Raw genomic sequence first — 16,360 nt, forward strand, 5'->3', positions numbered from 1 at the left:
GTTGATCCAGTTTTACGTCAGCGGAGTCTGTGGTGTCAGAAATCTCCAAAATATCTGGATTGAGCAAAAAAAAGCTCTCTGCAAGATTTCTCCCAGCTTTTGTTTCCTTGAAAAGGAAGATGTGGCGGGTTTTGGTGTTTCTTTGAACTTCCTCTGGCTGAGTGATCCTGGCCTTCACTGTGTTCAGTGATTGATCCCCCTGGACACTCTGAATGTCTTGGATGAGCATCTCCTCTGTTCCAGGGAATTTTGCTCATCTCACTTGGCTCCTGCCAAGAAAATCATGCTGACCCTCAATCATTTTAACCCACATCCATCTTCCACATATTTTTGGAGGCTCTGCCCCTTCTGCTTTTCCATCTCCTAAGTCCCAGGCTGTGTCAGTCTCCGCTCTCTTCTCCCACAGGATGGAGAAGGAAGGGATAAGCAGGCACCCGATTGCCCAAGCGGCTTCACTCCAAGGGGCTCCTCCTGCTTCACCCTCTCTGCTCCTTGGTGGCTTGGTGATTCATGGAGATGTCTGCTGATGGCCAGCACTAAACATCCTGATAGCTCTTTCCTTGGAAGCACAAGTGGGACAGGCAGTCAGGTGGAAGCTGAAGTTATCAGCTCCATCTCCACCCCTTTCATGCAGAGAAATTGTAAAGGCTGAGAACATTTTTGTCTGACTGGCATTGAGCAGGACTAGAAATCGGATGCCTCATGGAAAAGATATTTTTAACCCTTGCTGGAAGTGTTCAAAGCCAGGTTGGATGGGGCTTGGAGGCACCTGCAAGGTGTCCCTGTCAGGCAGGGGGTGGGAATGAGATCATCTTTAAGGTCCATTCCAGCCCAAACCATTTGATGATTTTATGATTTCAGACTTTGTAGGTAACCAAGTTATGCATTTCCCGTCCCCGTGAATATCCAGCTTGGTTTACCCTGACTGCAAATGTTGGGAGTTCTCCTAACCCTGGAAATGGACTTGTCATAATCCACCCAGACAATTCCATTAATTTATACCACTTGTTCCCATTTTCCTTGGAGAAAAGGAAATAACCTGGCCACAGATGCGATGATCAGAATAAAACCCCCACCCAAACACCAGCAGCACTGCTGACCAGAGAGGAATTAAAGGATTAATCCAAATAAATGGTGTGAATTCCCAGAGTGCTTTCACTGCTCCTTGGAATCACCAGCCCAGCCTGAAGGCAATGCCGAGGTGAGAAAACAACCCACCTGCATTCTTGGCCTCTCATCTAATCCATGATCCCTGCCCACTCTTTCCAAATTGTTGGCTTCCTCATCACTCCGTCCAAAGGCAGGGAAGATTTATATCCTGTCCCCAGGTGAGGGTGTTTTTCCTGGGCTGCGGAGACGACCGGGAGAAGATGAAGTTCTCCCTCCTTGTGGTGCTGGCTTTGGTCCTATTTGCAGCTCAAGGTGAGGTTTGCTCCTAGATAAAGTACAGCTGAGTGTTTTAAAGGTAGGAATGGCTCATATCCAGGGGAAGAAATCACGGGAGAGAGCTCCTCAGCTCTTGGAATGGACATAGGTAATGGACATAGTGCTCGTTTTGGGGGTTTTTATCTAGAATCTCCGTCTGGGTGTGTGAAAAGTTTATTTTTGGACAGGAAATTTCCCCGTCTTGCTGGATTTTTATGGAAATGAGACAGAAAAAAGGAGGCAGTTCCCACTGGTCTGCCTTTGAGAGGCTTTCCAGGGTGTTTTCCTGTCAGGGGGGTGCAAGGCTGCGGTTTTTTCTAAATTCTGAGGAAGACAGCACAATTCTCAGTGTTCCTGGCCCACGAGGGCCACACCTCCAACATCTGGCCCTGTGCAGTTGTTTCTACCCATCTCCAAGACCCCACAGCTTGCTGACTTCAGAGATTTTTGGAAAAAAATCAGGGAATTAGGGAGAAATTGGGATGTAGACTGAATTAATTAATGGTGGTGGGTATTTACATAGTAATTGTGTTATAGATGGTGCTTTTTATTTCATGGAGAGGTGGTAAATTAAATCAGAGCCTTTTTTAAGGAATATGATCCTTTATCCTCTATGGACCAGAGAGAATAAACCTTATCCTCATTTTGGAGAGCAGGACAGGCTTTGCCAGCGCTTGGAATTGTGCCACACGTCTGGTGCAGAAAAATAATTCCTTGGAATAGTTATTTCTGGCTCATTGTGGCCTAAGAATACCTTTCTGCTATTTAGCTTTGTTCACTCACCAGAACAGTGATCCTGACAGATTTCCAAGCGTTAACAAGGCCCGGGAGACAGGGAGGTTGTCCTCAGTGCCAAAATGAAGCCTGGCCTAATCCACATTGGATTATCCAGGCAGTAAAAATTAAGCATTCACTGCATGTGTCTTAGGGCTGAATTCTCACAGCAAAGAGTAAGAAATCCTTCTCCTCATCTTGTTTGTCCTTTAAACCAGGTTCTGGATTTCTTTTGGGGGGCACTGATGTCCCACCCTAAGACAAAGGCCTGGGAGCCTGACTTTTCTAAGCCATGGAGGTCCCAATTAACCCTCTTCAGCTGCCAGTGCTTTCTGCCTAATTAGTCTGCAGTTTAATAGTCCCCAGCAAGTATAAAAAGTGACCTCAGGCCTTGGGACATCCTTGGAAACTCCTCCAGGAGTCTCTGCCCTTCCCTGCTCCAAGCATCACATCGAACTTGGTGCCGTCAGCCTATCAAATTGAAGGAGGGGAAATTTAGGTTGGATATATGGGAAAAAATTCTTCCCTGTGAGGGTGGTGAGGCCCTGGCACAGGATTCCCAGAGAAGCTGTGGCTGCCCCTGGATCCCTGGAAGTGTCCAGGGCCAGGCTGGATGTGGCATTGGAAGGGTGGATTGGGTCTTTCAGCTCCATGGCTTTTATCAGACCTGCACCTTGCGTATTTGAGATTCCATGGTAAGCAGGGGATAATTTTTGCTGCTGGCATTTCACAGAATCCCAGAATCATTTAGGTTGGAAAAGACCTCCAAGATCCTCAAGTCCAACCTTTGATCACCACCAGAGCTCGGAGTGCCACGCCCAGGCATTCCTTGGATACCTCCAGGGACTCCTCCATCTCCCTGGGCAGCCCATTCCGATGCTGGACCACCCTTTCTGTGAAGAAATTCTTCCTGATGTCCAACCTGAGCCTCCCCTGGTGTAGTTTGAGACCTTTTCCTCTCGTCCTGCCCCTTGATTCCTGGGAGCAGAGCCCAGCCCACCCCTGGCTGTCCCCTCCTGTCAAGGAGTTGTGCAGAGCCAAAAGGTCCCCCCCTGAGCCTCCTTTTCTCCAGGCTGAGCCGCTTTCCCAGCTCCCTCAGGTGCTCCTGATGCTCCAGACCCTTCCCCAGCTCCATTCCCTTCTGTGGACATGCTCCAGCCCCTCAAAGCCATGAGGGGACAAACCTGGATGCAGGATTTGAGGCACAGCCTCACCAGTGCCTGGCACAGAGTGACAATCCCTGCCCTGCTCCTCCCGGCCTCACTCTGGCTGGCACAAGACGATTCCATCTCCCTCTTCCCTGTTTTGTGTCTCTTCCCGCAGCAAATGCCCTGTACTGCTACACCTGCAACTGGGAACAAAGCAACTGGAGCTGCCTGAAGGCCGAGAAGTGCTCGGAGAAGGACGAGTACTGCGTCACCAACGTGGCCTCTGTAGGAATCGGTAGGTGCTGGCTCTGGATCCCCTTACAGGGATTCAGGAATGGGAGGTGAGGTCTGGGCTGGATTTGTGGTGGGCTGAGTCGTCATTGGGAAGTGGGAGGTGGAGCCCTTCCTAACCCAGCCTGGCATTCCTGGAAGTTTGAAATCCTTCTCTCCATCACACGCTGAGATTGTCCTCTAGCTGTTGTTTTATTTCTGTGTTGAAAATCAGGGGACATTGGGAGAAGAAGGATCCTTCAGAGGAAGCATAAATAAATTTGAACCTTGATTCCTTGTTCCCTGGGAGCAGAGCCTGACCCCAGCCTCAGTTGTACAGAGCCAGAAGGTCCCCCCTGAGCCTCCTTTTCTCCAGGCTGAGCCCCTTTCCCAGCTCCCTCGGGCTCTCCTGGGGCTCCAGAGCCTTCCTCAGCTCCATTCCCTTCTCTGGACACACTCAATTTCTTTGTTGCCATGAGGGCCCAAAAACCGATCCCAAGATTTCAGGTGTGGCCTCACCAGTGACAAGAAAGGGGAAAAATCACTTCCCTGGTCCTTGGTGGTCACACTATTTCTGATCCAAGCCAGATATAGAGGGAAACAGAATTATTTCCCTCAAATGGAAAAGCCTGGAAATGCAATTTAAATCCAGGAATGAACGTTGTCATCATACACCTAAAAAAGTTTTGGTATGAGGATCCATGCTGGGAAGTGCTGGATGCCTAGCACGGATATGAAATTCCTTGTGTAGGAGGTCACCCAAAATTCCTGGGCTGTGGGGGGACAATGGGACTCATCAACCCAAGTCCATCCTGCACAAGGATCACTCAACAAACCCCATTGCTAATCCTCTCTCTCCCTTCTCTGGGCCAGGCGTTTTGTCCCTGTGGAAGAGGATCACCAAGAAGTGCTCCAGCACCTGCCCACATCACAACTTCCTCCTGGGCCTGGTCACCTACACCTCCTACTGCTGCCAAAGCTTCCTGTGCAACCTGAGCGCGTGTCCAGGGCCCCGGCTGGCTCGCCCATGAGGTGCTGGGGGTCCCATTCCGTGCCCTTCTTCAGCTTCCTGAAGGAAACGGACCCTGAAGGACTGAAGAGCTTGGTCAGATTCCCCCAGGAGGATGTGGACATCAGACATGAGGAATAGATAAAGCATTGTTGTCACCGTCTTGTCCTGTGGTGTCTCCCAACCTCCTCCTCACTTTCTTCTCAACCCTGAGCTCTCTGGCTCCAGCATCCCCACCAGAGCTCTGAGTGCCACCTCCAGGCATTCCTTGGATGTCTCCAGGGATGGGGACTCCAGCACCCCCCTGGGCAGCCTCTTCCAATGCCTGACCACGCTTTCTGTGAAGAAATTCTTCCTGATGTCCAACCTGAACCTTCCCTGGTACCTCTTGAGGCCATTTCCTCTCATCCTGTCCTTTGTTCCCTGGAGCAGAGCCTGACCCACCCCGGCTGCCCCCTCTTTTCAGGGAGTTGTGCAGAGCCAAAAGATCCCCCCGGAGCCTCCTTTTCTCCAGGCTGAGCCCCTTTCCCAGCTCCCTCAGCTGCTCCTGGTGCTCCAGACCCTTCTCCAGCTCCATTCCTTTCTCTGGACATGCTCCAGCCCCTCAATGTCTGTCTTGTCGTGCTCTGTTCTGCAGCTTTGGGAGGGAGATGCTCCTTTTGCACTTCCTGCATCTCCAGAGGGGTTTCTCCTGGAATTTAATCCTATTTTGGGTTCAGTTGGAGCCACAGAGTGGAAAATTCTGGGCAAAAATAACAACCCCTCTTATCTGCACAGCTGTCCCCACCTCCACTTCCATCATCCATGGGAATCCCATCCTTCACATTGCTTTGCTGTTGTTGGAGCCACACGACCTCACCCAGGGCCAGCAGCTCCCTGGATTCATAATTCCGCTTGGAATTGTGTCTTCCAGCAATCCATTAATTCACCTTTTCCTCAGACATCCTCCAAAGCGGGGTAATCATGGAATAGCCTGAGTTGGAAGGGATCCACAAAGATCATCAAAGTCCAGCTCCTGGTCCTGCAGGAGACAACTCCAACAATCCCACCCTGAGAGCTTTTTCCAAGCACTTCTGGAATTCTGTCAGGCTTGGTGCTGTAACACCACTTCCCTGGGGAGTTCCAGCGCTCCAAGACCCTCTGGATGAAGAACCTTCTCCTAAAATCCAGCCAGACCTTCCCTGACACATCTCCAGTTGTTCCCTCAGGTCCTGGGCACCAGAGAGAAGAAATCAATGCCTCCTCCTTCGCTTCCCCTCATGAAAAGCATTTGCAGCATTTGGGTCGAGCTGCTGAGGAGGCTTGGAGAGGTTTGTTGGGAAAACAGAGAATCCAGAGAGAGAAAATATTTGACAGAGATGTTTCCAGAGGCTGCAGAGAAACGAGGGCAAAAAGGGGCTGGAAAAATAAACAACGACAAGACAACAGAGGTTTTTCATTGCCAGATGTGCTCTGGGTGCCTCTCCTTTCTCCTAAACAACACTTTTTTGGAGGAATTTTGCTAATTTTGCTCTGGAAAAATCATGGGAGTGCTTTAACTCGAGTCAAAGCTCCCAAATCTGCAAAACATTCCTCAGCCAAGGGATGACGCTCTGTGTTGTGCTTCCAACCCAAGTCTGGTAAACAACGGGGACAAAAGGGGCTTTGAGCTGTGCTGAGCAGGGCTGTCTGGGGCTGCAGCCTGGGGCTGATAAGGTTAGAGGATTTCTTCCCAAATTCTGCAGAACAGGGAATTTTCAGGGATGTGTCTCTCCTTTATTAATCAGCTTCTGCTTTCCTTCACCCCCTCCTACAGCGTGAAGGAATTTTTTCCTCTTATTTACAGCACCATCTCTTTCCCACCCTCTTTGGGAATTTTTATTTCCCACCCTAAAGCGATTCAAGCTCCCTCCCTTCCCTCAACCCTAAGCTCTTAATTTACTCATCACACAATATTTCCTCATAAAAACAACAAAAAATCCTAAGAAGAAACAAAAAGGGGATTTGTGTGTTTTTTCTCCTGTGTGCCAGAATTTTTCCGCTTTCTGAAAGCACTGAGGAATCCCAGTTGGACAGACTCTAATAATTAATATTTCATTGGGTTGGATTTATTCTTCCTGCAGTTGTGGAGACAGAGGCTCCCCCAGCCTGCAGGAAAACACAGTCGGGAATTTTTATTTTTTTTTTTCTGCTTTAAAGCAAAACTGGCTGAGTTTTTTTGCTTGATTTGCTGTGCCTTTGCTGCAGAAAAACTTCCTTGTATCTATGGATAATAGAAAGGGAAAATAAATCATCCTGGGCATGGCTGAAGAGCAAAGGGTTATTTTTTTTACAACATAAAAAATAAAGTAAAAAAGATGGGATAGGTTTAGATGGGATATTGGAAAGAAAATATTTATGGGCAAGGGAGTGAGGCTCTGGAATGGATTTCCCAGGGAAGCTGTGGCTGCTCCTGGATCCCTGGAAGTGTCCAAGGCCAGGTTGGATGGGGCTTGGAGCAGCCTGGGATAGTGGAAGGTGTTCCCAGGGCAGGGGGTGGCACTGGATGATCCTGAAGGTCCCTTCCAACCCGAAGCATTCCGTGATCCTGTAATTCCCACTGCAGCTCAAGGATATGGAAATCCCTCCTCCCGTAATGCCAATCAACCCTGGTGGCAATTACTCCTCTCCAAGACATCTGAGATGTGCAGGAAGGAGAGGAGGGTGTGATTCCCAACCACTAATTTTGGCAGAGAATTAGGGCCAATCCGGACCACGGAGAGATGGGAGTCATTAACACACGTAAGAGGCTGCCCAGAAAATGACCCTGAGCTGTGTCTACCCCTTGGATTGAGTTGTTTGGATGATCCTAAACAAAAAAGGGCTGTAAAAAACTTTTTCTCCTCACTCCAGACCGCCCTGAGCTTCCCTGACCCCATCCAAAAACTTGGACAGAGGTGAAGATGCTCCAGAGGCTCATCCTGGCGTTATTGCAGGGATTTGGGAATACCCAACCTGATGAACATGGGGACAGAGAGGAGGGGGAGATATTTTCCTCCAAGGCATGGAAAAATCTCCCTGGAGGAAGAATTCCCTGAGCATGGCACTGAGAGAGGCAGCACAAAGCAAACACAGCCCTTTCAGCAGCTGGATCACATGGAATTGAGATGGAGCAACAATTCCAAATGGAGTAATGAATGCCTGGATGCGGATAATAATCAGTTTAAATACCTCAGGGATGTGATGGATGGAGTTGTGACATGGTCCTTCAGGTCCAGGACAGTTGTCACCTTTCATCTCTGCTATCAGAGCCACCAACAAGCCAAATCCCGTGGGGAAATTTATCCCTGTGCCAATCCATGTGTGTGGGCGAGGAGTGCTGGGAGGGAGAGGGAGAATGGGATAGAGCCATCAAACCTTGGAAAAGAGGGAGAGGAATTCCCAAGGCAGGGATCCAGGGGAGAGGAGACATCAGATGGTGACCAGTGGCCACCCCACTGTCCCCCTGCCACCCACACCAGGAGATGAGTGTTGGGCCAGGCAGGAAAACCCCAAACCTCCTCCCCAAAGCCCGGAGCTGTTTCCTAACTCTTTGTAGGGTTCAGGGAAGGGGGTGAGGTCCTCGTTTGGTTTGGGGGGTGACCAACATCGCTGGGGTTCCGGAGTGACCGGATGGATCACAGAAACCAGGGAATATGGAGAGGGGAGAAGTGACCTGGCTGTTCCCAGCAAGTACCAGGGATGGGAAAATGCATCTCTGGGCTTGTGACACTTTCCTGCTGGGAGTTTGGGTGGGAAAGGTGCAGTAAATTCAGCTTTGGGGGAAATTCCAGCTTTTTTGGGAAACCAGGAGTTTTCCAAACCAAAAGCTGGAAGCTGAAATCTCTGGAGCTGTTTGGGGTCAAGAGGGAATGAAGCAAAAGAAAAAAAAAAAGCAAAAATGTGCTTTAAAATTTTTTCATTCTCCTCTTTTTTTAACTTTTATCAGCATGAAACACATTGGATTTCCAGAATTCCAAACTGGAATAACTTTTGTGGATTCGTGTCCTGACCTTATCTAAATGCTGGATGGCTCAGTGTGCGTCTGCCCCCCAAACTGCAGATTTTGGGATAACTCCCCCTGCCAGGACTGCACCTCAGTGGCTCCATGGAGACCCCCAAATCTTTCCAGAGACCCTGGGCAAGTGAATCCGAAGGATCAACCCTTTCCATGCCCTGAATGAGTTGTTTTGAATTCCAGACTGAGTGAAGAAAATAAAACCATTAAAAAGAAAAAAAAAAAAAAAAAAGGTGGCAAAACTATAAAAAGCCCACCAGCCTACGAGGCGGGATTTGATGAAAGTTGGCACTTTTCCATAAAATTTCCGAGTCTGGGGCACTAATGAATATTCTGAATTGCGGGAGGGGGAGACGCAACGATTAAAAAAAACCCAAAAAACAACAGTTTCTTAGGAAATTCTGGCTGCTTTCCAGCACGAAGAGCCAGACAAAGCCCACGAGAGGGAGCTGCTGCCTCTGTCCCGGGCCATGGAATGGAGAGCCGCTGGTCCTGGAGCAATTTCCAGGGAAAAAAGCGAGCAGCCGTGTGAGGGATGAGCCGGCTGGGCTGGCAGCAGCCCAGGGAAGGATCCATCCAGGCTGTGGGTCCATCCTGCTGATTCCAGCCCAGCCGACAGCAGGTCCTGGCCGTTCTCCAGCGTCTGCTTGCTCCCACGCCGTTGGCAATCCGGGATGCACCTTGCTTTGGGATAATTCTGGAGCATCCTGTGCTAGAACAGGCGGCATTCCCATCCGAACCCCAAAGCCCTGCAAGGTTTTAATCCAGAGCTTGGGCAGCTTGGAAGGGGGTGAGACCCTCTGTGCCACTCTTGGAAATCCCCAAATTGGTGGGATGGGCCTGGCAGCATGAAGGGAACTTTGTTTTCCTGGCATCCGTGAAGTTTTGGGGAGTAAAGAGGGGATCAGATCGGATGGGGCTGAGCCTTTTTGCCTCATTCTGGGTGTTTTTTCCTGATTTTCCTATGCATTTCTTCTTTGCCGTGATTCCTTCCGCAGCTTCCTGCCCCTCTAAATTCCACTGGCTCCCTCCAGAATGGTCACAGCCAAAAGACAGGGCCAGCACTTGGCCGAACAGTGGAAATTCCACTTTTCTCCTCCTCTTCTCTGAGCTTTCACCCTGACTTCAACCTGATTTTCAGCAATTCCAGGGAAGTGGAGCGGGGAAGAAGTTCTCCAAGTTTTTTTTGGGAGAGGATGGTCCAGATGGGACTTCAAACCAAGCTTTTCCACCACTTCCCAGTGCCTGACCTCGGGGGAGTCACTCGGTGTCTGGTTCACATGATAAAAATGGAGATAACAACTCCAGGTGACCTTAATGCTCTTTGGATCTCGGTCCTCTGGGAATGTTTCATCCAGGGATGACCTTAGAGCAGGATCAGGAGGGTCAGGTGCCCACCCACAGTGGGCAGCTCCGTGCTGCTCCAACTGCTGGCAGCACTCCTCCTTCCCACAGCCTGTCATGGCAACAACTGGGGCTGCTCCCACGTCGCTCCCTCCTCCGGAAATGCTGTTCCTTGACTCACTGGAAAGCTTTTCTTGGGAAGTTCTCCTAGGAACCAGGCCTGCAAACACTGCAGAAAGATGTCCCAGCCCTCCTCCACGCCACGAGGTAAACACTGAGGTGAGGATGAGGGTGTAGCCATTGCTCAGGACCTCGGCCACACGGCCACTGCCTGATTTGGTGTCACCAGCGTGACAGGTCTGACATGGTGTCTTGGTTTTGGGAGACAGGTGTCTGCTAGGGAGGGCAGGAGCTTCCCCTGGAATGAAAAATGTAGACACCCTCCCTCTGAATTATTATAATTTTGAAATTAAAGGGCTTTCAGGCAGAGATTTTGGGGATAGGAATAGCAGTTCTTTACTAGTATATATAATAACAAGGCAAACAAACAACAACAACTTCAGTGTTAACAACAAAACAGAACCAGGGGTCCCATGACAGCTTTCTCGGCCGAGATGGGAAGGGATGGAGGAGAGGCTTTGTTTCACAAACCCCCTCAGGCAGTCAGTCCTGGTGCTCCTGCAGGGCTCTGAGGAACACTCAGCTGGAACAGCAGGGATGAGCTGAGATCCTGGGCTGGTGGATGAGGTGGATCAGCAGAGGAATGAGCAGAGATCCTGGGCTGGTGGATGAGGTGGATCAGCAGAGGAATGAGCTGAGATCCTGGGCCAGTGGATGAGGTGGATCAGCAGCTCCACAGCGGTGCCTGGCACTGCCACACGTCCCGGCAGGACAGGGGGTGTGAGGCCACCAACGAAGAGGGAAGGAGAAGAAGAAGCAGCAGCTCCATCTGGGTGATGGCGAGATTCCCTTCTCTCCACAGCAACAGCTCTGTGCCCAAAGTGTTCTTCTCTGAAGCTGAAGAAGCCCCTAAACTGTCCCCGCCCTCCCCTTTCCCTGCCCCCTTCCCCCCTGGGCCCAGCCAAACTCTTTGTGTCTCTGCAGTACCCACCAAGTACCCGCAGACAGGTTTTCCCCGCAGCTAATGGGTAAAAATTCCACAGGTAAGCCAGAATTAAAAGGACACCTAACCCCCAGCACATGGGTTGAGGTTGCCCAGCAGGTCTGGTGGGATCAAGGATGCCTTGTTCAACTTGGTGGGTCCTGATGGCATAAACAGAGGAGCTCTGAGACCAGGATTTGATCCCTGGAGTGGGGTGGGTTCCAGGATGGGATGCAGAGCCCTGTGTCCTCCAAAAACTTTGGAAAGCACCATTGATCTGCTTCCCCCTGCCCACTCCCCAGCACAGGTCTGCCAGAGCACACAGGACAGCAAGGAGGAGCTCAGGGGTCAGCTCCACCCTGGAAAATTGGGAAACCAGCCTGTCTGCTCATCAGCCAGCTCCCAGCTGGATGCCAGCAGGGAGTAAGGGAGGTGGTGCTTTACCCCCTCCCTGCAGCAGAAAACCCCCAGAGAATCCCAGAATGGTTTGGATTGGAAGGGACCTTAAAACTCATCCTGTTCCACTCCCTGCCATGGTGGGGACACCTTCCACTACCCCAGGCTGCTCCAGACCTCATCCAACCTGGCCTTGAACGCTTCAAAAAGCCACAGCTTCTCTGGAAATTCCATTCCAGGGCCTCACCACCCCCATAGGGAAGAATTTCTTCCCAATATCTGATCCAAATCTCTCTTTTAGTTAAAAAATGTTTCTCTTTTCCTTATGCTTATAATTCAAAGGTTTTCCTGGACACCTGGTCCTTGCTGCAGGCTTGGATTCTCTGCAGACTTCCCAAGGTTTGCTGCCTGCTCTGGGGCTGATGGGTTCAGAGGAAGCAGAGCCTGATGGTTTTCCACATTTAACCACATTTCATTCCCCAAAACACCCCCAGTCCCCAGGGTTTGGTGGCAGAAACACAGAGCTTCCCCTGGATGCAGTCCTGCTTCCAAGGAAACCGGCAGGAGCGGTGTTCCACATCTCCCAGGCGTTCCTGAAATGGTCTTTCCTCTTCTCTGTAGCAAGAGAGAGCTGGGTTGGAGGCTGTGCCATCAGTGTCCCCACAGATCGTGTCACCTCCCACCCCAAATCCTCCACCCTCAATTCGGCACCGCAGGAATGGCAAGAGCAAACATGGGAAAGATCCCGAGGTTAAATCCTACAGGTAGAGGCTCCATCCAGGCAGATAAACAGCACAAGGCAGGGGATGTCCCCCAGCTGCGAGGACACGTGGCAGAGCATGCTTGTGACGACGCCCTTTCCATCCCCAAAACATCCAAATCTGTCTCCCGGGCATAGACTGGGAGGAGTTTCTTGGCACGGGAGTGTTGATAGTGGGAAAACGCCAAGTTTTTGACTGATTTACTGGTGCAGAAGTTGATTCACAGCTCTTCTTCATTATCAGAGTGCTTTGTGAACCTGCCCAGGATCCCCAAGTGGCTGAGAAACCAAAGGAAGCAGTTCCTGAGGATTCCTCAGGATTGCTTGGTTGGTGTGGTGCATCCTACTCTTCCCTGGCCACCCTTCCCCAGGGGAATGAGATGGATCAGGTGGGGTGGGCAGGAGCCATCCCACCATCAGGACCAGGTGGCAGTGAGGACAGAGGGGATGTCACGGCTGGATTTTGGCTCTAGAAGTGCCACCAGAGGCACCACTTGGTGCTGTGGAGGAGATTCCCAGGATGTTCCCAGGGAAAAAGGGCAGAGCTTTTGGCCTCCAGGTGCTCAACCAATCCTAAATTTGTTTCTGTTGGCACTTCCTTCATCCCATCTCCCTTTCAGCTTGAAGGAAAGTGGATTTTCTTCCACGTGGAGAGGCAGGGAGAAAAACCAGGGCCTGATGCCAAGAAATGGCATTCCAGAATGTTGTTCCAGAAATGGAAGGATATGTTTCTGGAAATTTTCATGGACCTCTATTTCCACTGGAGGTCCTCTTTCTTTCTTTCCTCCTTCCCTGCTGCTTGAGCAGTAACTGGGCTGCAAAGCAAAGCTGGAGGGAGGCTGAGGAACCAAAACCACCACTCTCCCATGCCTGTGACTTTGGGAATGCCTCTCCCAGCTCAAACTCAACTTTAAGGCTCTGGAATTCTTTGCTGAAACATTTTAAAGTCCCCTCAAGACCTGGTTGTCCTTTTCCTGACAGTTTAATAATTTGAGAATGAGTCAAAGCCTGGGGCATGATCAACACGGGGTGAATTGTTCCAGCTGTGCACTTTCCTTGGCAAGGAGGTGGTGCCTGCAAAGCCAAGGTGGATTTTCAACCCTTCTGTTGTTCCCTGGATCATGTGGGTGGATTTTGATTCCCATGCCCTTCCCAAGCTGCCGTCCATGAGGTTTCCAAGCCCTTGTTTCTCCGCTGGGCTTGGAGGGAATGCTCTGCCAGTGGATGGATTTGATTTTGGCACTTGAGCTGCCCTCACCAAACCCCAGGGGTGGTGGGAAGAAGCCAAACCCAGCTGAAATGTGCAGGGATGCACCTGAGCTGGACTAATTCCTTTCCCTCCTTCTGTCCCACCCCAACAAAACCATTCCCTGCCTTCCCAAAATAGAAATATTTTTTTTAAAAAAAACAAACCCAAACAACAACAAAGCCTTGAATTTTTGGCCCGCCCTCCTGGGAAAATGCCCATCAGCTCATCCAGCGAAGAACAGGATTGAGTTCTCAGATAGGACTGTTTGTTTCTGTGCCCTGGTGGCCACACCCACGGGGTTGGGATGGTTTCATCCAGGATTCTTCCTGGCTCTGGAGCTCCTCCACCAGCGTGGGCTCTCCCTGGGACAGCCTTGCCGTGGCTGAGGTTTCAGCAGGGTCATTACATGAGGTGTGACAAGTTTCTGGACGTAACAAGGACCAGCCCAAGCTCTCGTTCTCACCACCCAACCGGGCTTTTGATGCCGTGCCCGGCTGTGGCAGCGGGAATTGAGCAGGAGAGAAACTGGAGCATCCAGATTTCCCACACGTGGGCTGAGTTATTCCACTCTCATTGAGTTTTTCTGCTCTCGGTTGAGATCTTCTTGTGAAAAAAAACCCAACTCAGACAAGTTAAAATAAATTAAGGAAAAGGGTGGATTTAGATGGGATATTGGGAAGAAATTCTTCCCTGTGAGGGTTGTGAGGCCCTGGCACAGGTTTCCCAGAGAAGCCGTGGCTGCCCCATCCCTGGAAGGCCAGGCTGGATGAGGCTTGGAGCAACCTGGGATAGTGGAAGGTGTCCCTGCCCATGGGAGGAAGCTGAAATTCAATGATCTTTAAGTTCCTTTCCAATCCAAACAATTCTGTGATCCCATAAACAACAGGCAGATTTTCTGTGGAGGTCATCCCACATTTTCCACAGATAAAGTATTTATTTTATATTTATTATTATTTATTATTTTATATTTAAATAAAATTATTTATCTCATTTGATTCCCAGCTTTCACCCAGCCTTGGAAATTCCAGCTCTTGGCTCCAGTGCAGAGGATCACTTCCATGCCTGGAACACCCATCACAGAAGGGATTAGTCAAGAACCCAAAGCACATTAAAATGGGCAGACATGGAAAATGCTGATTCTTGTAGAAGAATGACTCAAAATGCAGGAGACCGAAGCTGTCTTGGAGTCCCTGCAGACACCTGGGGATGCCCTCAAAATGTCTCAGCTGTGTCACACTGACCTAGCAGGTTTCAGTGACAGCTCCCTACACCACCCTGGATCTTAAAGTTCAATTGAAAAGCACACACAAAACAAACACAGAACCCCCACAGTGCTCACAGAGGTGTTGTGGGCAGGTGCTACCTACTTGTCTTCCTCAAACCCTGGCCAAAATATTCTGTGGCAAAGATTTTGGTCGTCTTTTTGTAAATATTTCTCCTGGCATGGTTGAGATTCCTGTCACAGGCCAAGGTTTACAAAGAGGGATCAGAGCTTGTCAGGGCCTGTGGGATCATGTGGTGCAGGGGATGATCCCATTTTAGCTCCTGCATGTTGACTCCTCTTGTTATGAAAAAGGGTCAGGAGGGTTAGACTTGGACAAGGGGAAATTCCCACTTTTAGTGAAAAAACAATGGCAGACGTTGAATTTGTCAGGAAGAGAGGTTATTTCTTCACAAATACGGTTGCAGCACCAGAATTAATTATGTTTGGGAAATTCCAAGAGGAAGCTGGATTTTTTTTTCCCTCTCTTTTCTTCTTTTCTTCCTATTCCCAACCATCCTCATCATTGCCCTTCCCCCCTCAGACCCTGCAGATCTCCAGCATTCCCATTCCTGGCTGTGGAGATGCCACCACCAAACAACAAACCTTGGTCCTGGCTCCAAGGAGGATGATTCACATCCATAACTCCCTTTCCTCCACAAACAGGGTGGTTACATCCAAGTGCCTTCCAAGGAGCAGCCCCATGCCAGGGCACCGTCCAGGCTGGGGTGTGCCCAAGCCGTGTTGGTGGCCTGATGGCTTGGTCGGTGTTGGGGCCGGGCTGGTGCCCTGTTTGATGACAGAATCTGGATCTGGCCTTTCCATCAGGATTTTTCTGGGGGTGTGAGTCATGGAGGTTTGACTCCGAGCGTGATGGCGCTGTTTGATGTCGCTCCAAGCTGATGGGGCTGAAATATCCCTTAGGATCTTGGAGACTGAGGGAATGTGATGAAGTGGCTTCGGTTCCCTGTTGGCTGCAGGCCCAAAGCACTCGAGTTCCTCAGCTCTTGAGATCAACAAGAAGGCTCCTGGTGAACATCACAGCTGTGGAGTTGGGCGTCACAGAATCATGGTTTGGTTTGGAAGGGATCTTCAAGATCATCTCATTCCAACTGCTGCTGTGGGCAGGGATGTCTCCTCCTACCTCATGGTGCTCCAAGCTCCCTCCAACCTGGCCTTGAAGCCAACCTTGATCACCTGTTATTTCATCCACACACAGTGGATTTGGGCTACTCCTGTCCTTCGCAGCTGTGAGTTTGGCAGCCTCTGTCATCTGCCATGGGAATGACCTGAGGATCTGTGTCCTGTTGTTTGGAGCCTGCCAGAACAGCTGTGCCAGATGTGCTTTGGGATAGGGAGGGATAGAGCGGGCTGCCTGCAACAGGCCTAAGGCAAAATGCCACACTTGGCTTTTCCTTTTTTCCACGTGTTTCTGAATCCCACAATCTTCACACTTGTGCTTCTTCACCAGACCCTGTTGCCATTGCAGGTCCAGATGAAGCAACCCAGCCTTCCCTGGCCCTCCAAGGAAGGAAGAGAGGACAAAACCAGATCAGCTTGGTGTTGTCTGGAATCAGGTTGGACCTCTTGCACCATCTGCGTGACTC

The 16,360-nt window shown here is 50.3% G+C and overlaps 1 protein-coding gene across 3 annotated transcripts; it reads left to right on the top strand.

Annotated features, from left to right (window-relative positions):
• Positions 1-1,300: 1,300 nt before the first annotated feature.
• Positions 1,301-6,907, top strand: LOC106628326 (lymphocyte antigen 6E-like). Of its 3 annotated transcripts, none has more exons than XM_014254905.2 (3): positions 1,301-1,422; positions 3,523-3,642; positions 4,491-6,907. In XM_014254905.2, exons 1-3 carry the CDS (start codon positions 1,371-1,373, stop codon positions 4,646-4,648), a joined length of 330 nt encoding a protein of 109 aa, XP_014110380.1. In that variant the 5' UTR covers positions 1,301-1,370; the 3' UTR covers positions 4,649-6,907. The 3 variants fall into 3 exon arrangements, with proteins under 3 accessions (XP_014110380.1, XP_087916883.1, XP_087916877.1); XM_088060757.1 differs by having other exon boundaries at positions 1,394-1,534; XM_088060751.1 differs by lacking the exon at positions 1,301-1,422 and adding an exon at positions 2,794-2,894.
• The last annotated feature ends 9,453 nt before the right edge of the window (positions 6,908-16,360 follow it).

The sequence above is a fragment of the Pseudopodoces humilis genome, chromosome 1 (genome assembly GCF_049639895.1).
Source record: "Pseudopodoces humilis isolate 2021_Gansu_Grassland_sample_001 chromosome 1, ASM4963989v1, whole genome shotgun sequence".
Taxonomy (NCBI): Eukaryota; Metazoa; Chordata; class Aves; order Passeriformes; family Paridae; genus Pseudopodoces; species Pseudopodoces humilis.

Excerpts from the sequence above, each read along its gene's own strand:
- LOC106628326 (XM_088060751.1), top strand. The coding sequence starts at position 2,813 with ATGTGGCATTGGAAGGGTGGATTGGGTCTTTCAGCTCCATGGCTTTTA. Across the intron at positions 2,895-3,522 it reads TGCGTATTTGAGATTCCATG|CAAATGCCCTGTACTGCTAC; the intron begins GTAAGCAGGGGA and ends CTCTTCCCGCAG. Across the intron at positions 3,643-4,490 it reads CGTGGCCTCTGTAGGAATCG|GCGTTTTGTCCCTGTGGAAG; the intron begins GTAGGTGCTGGC and ends TCTCTGGGCCAG.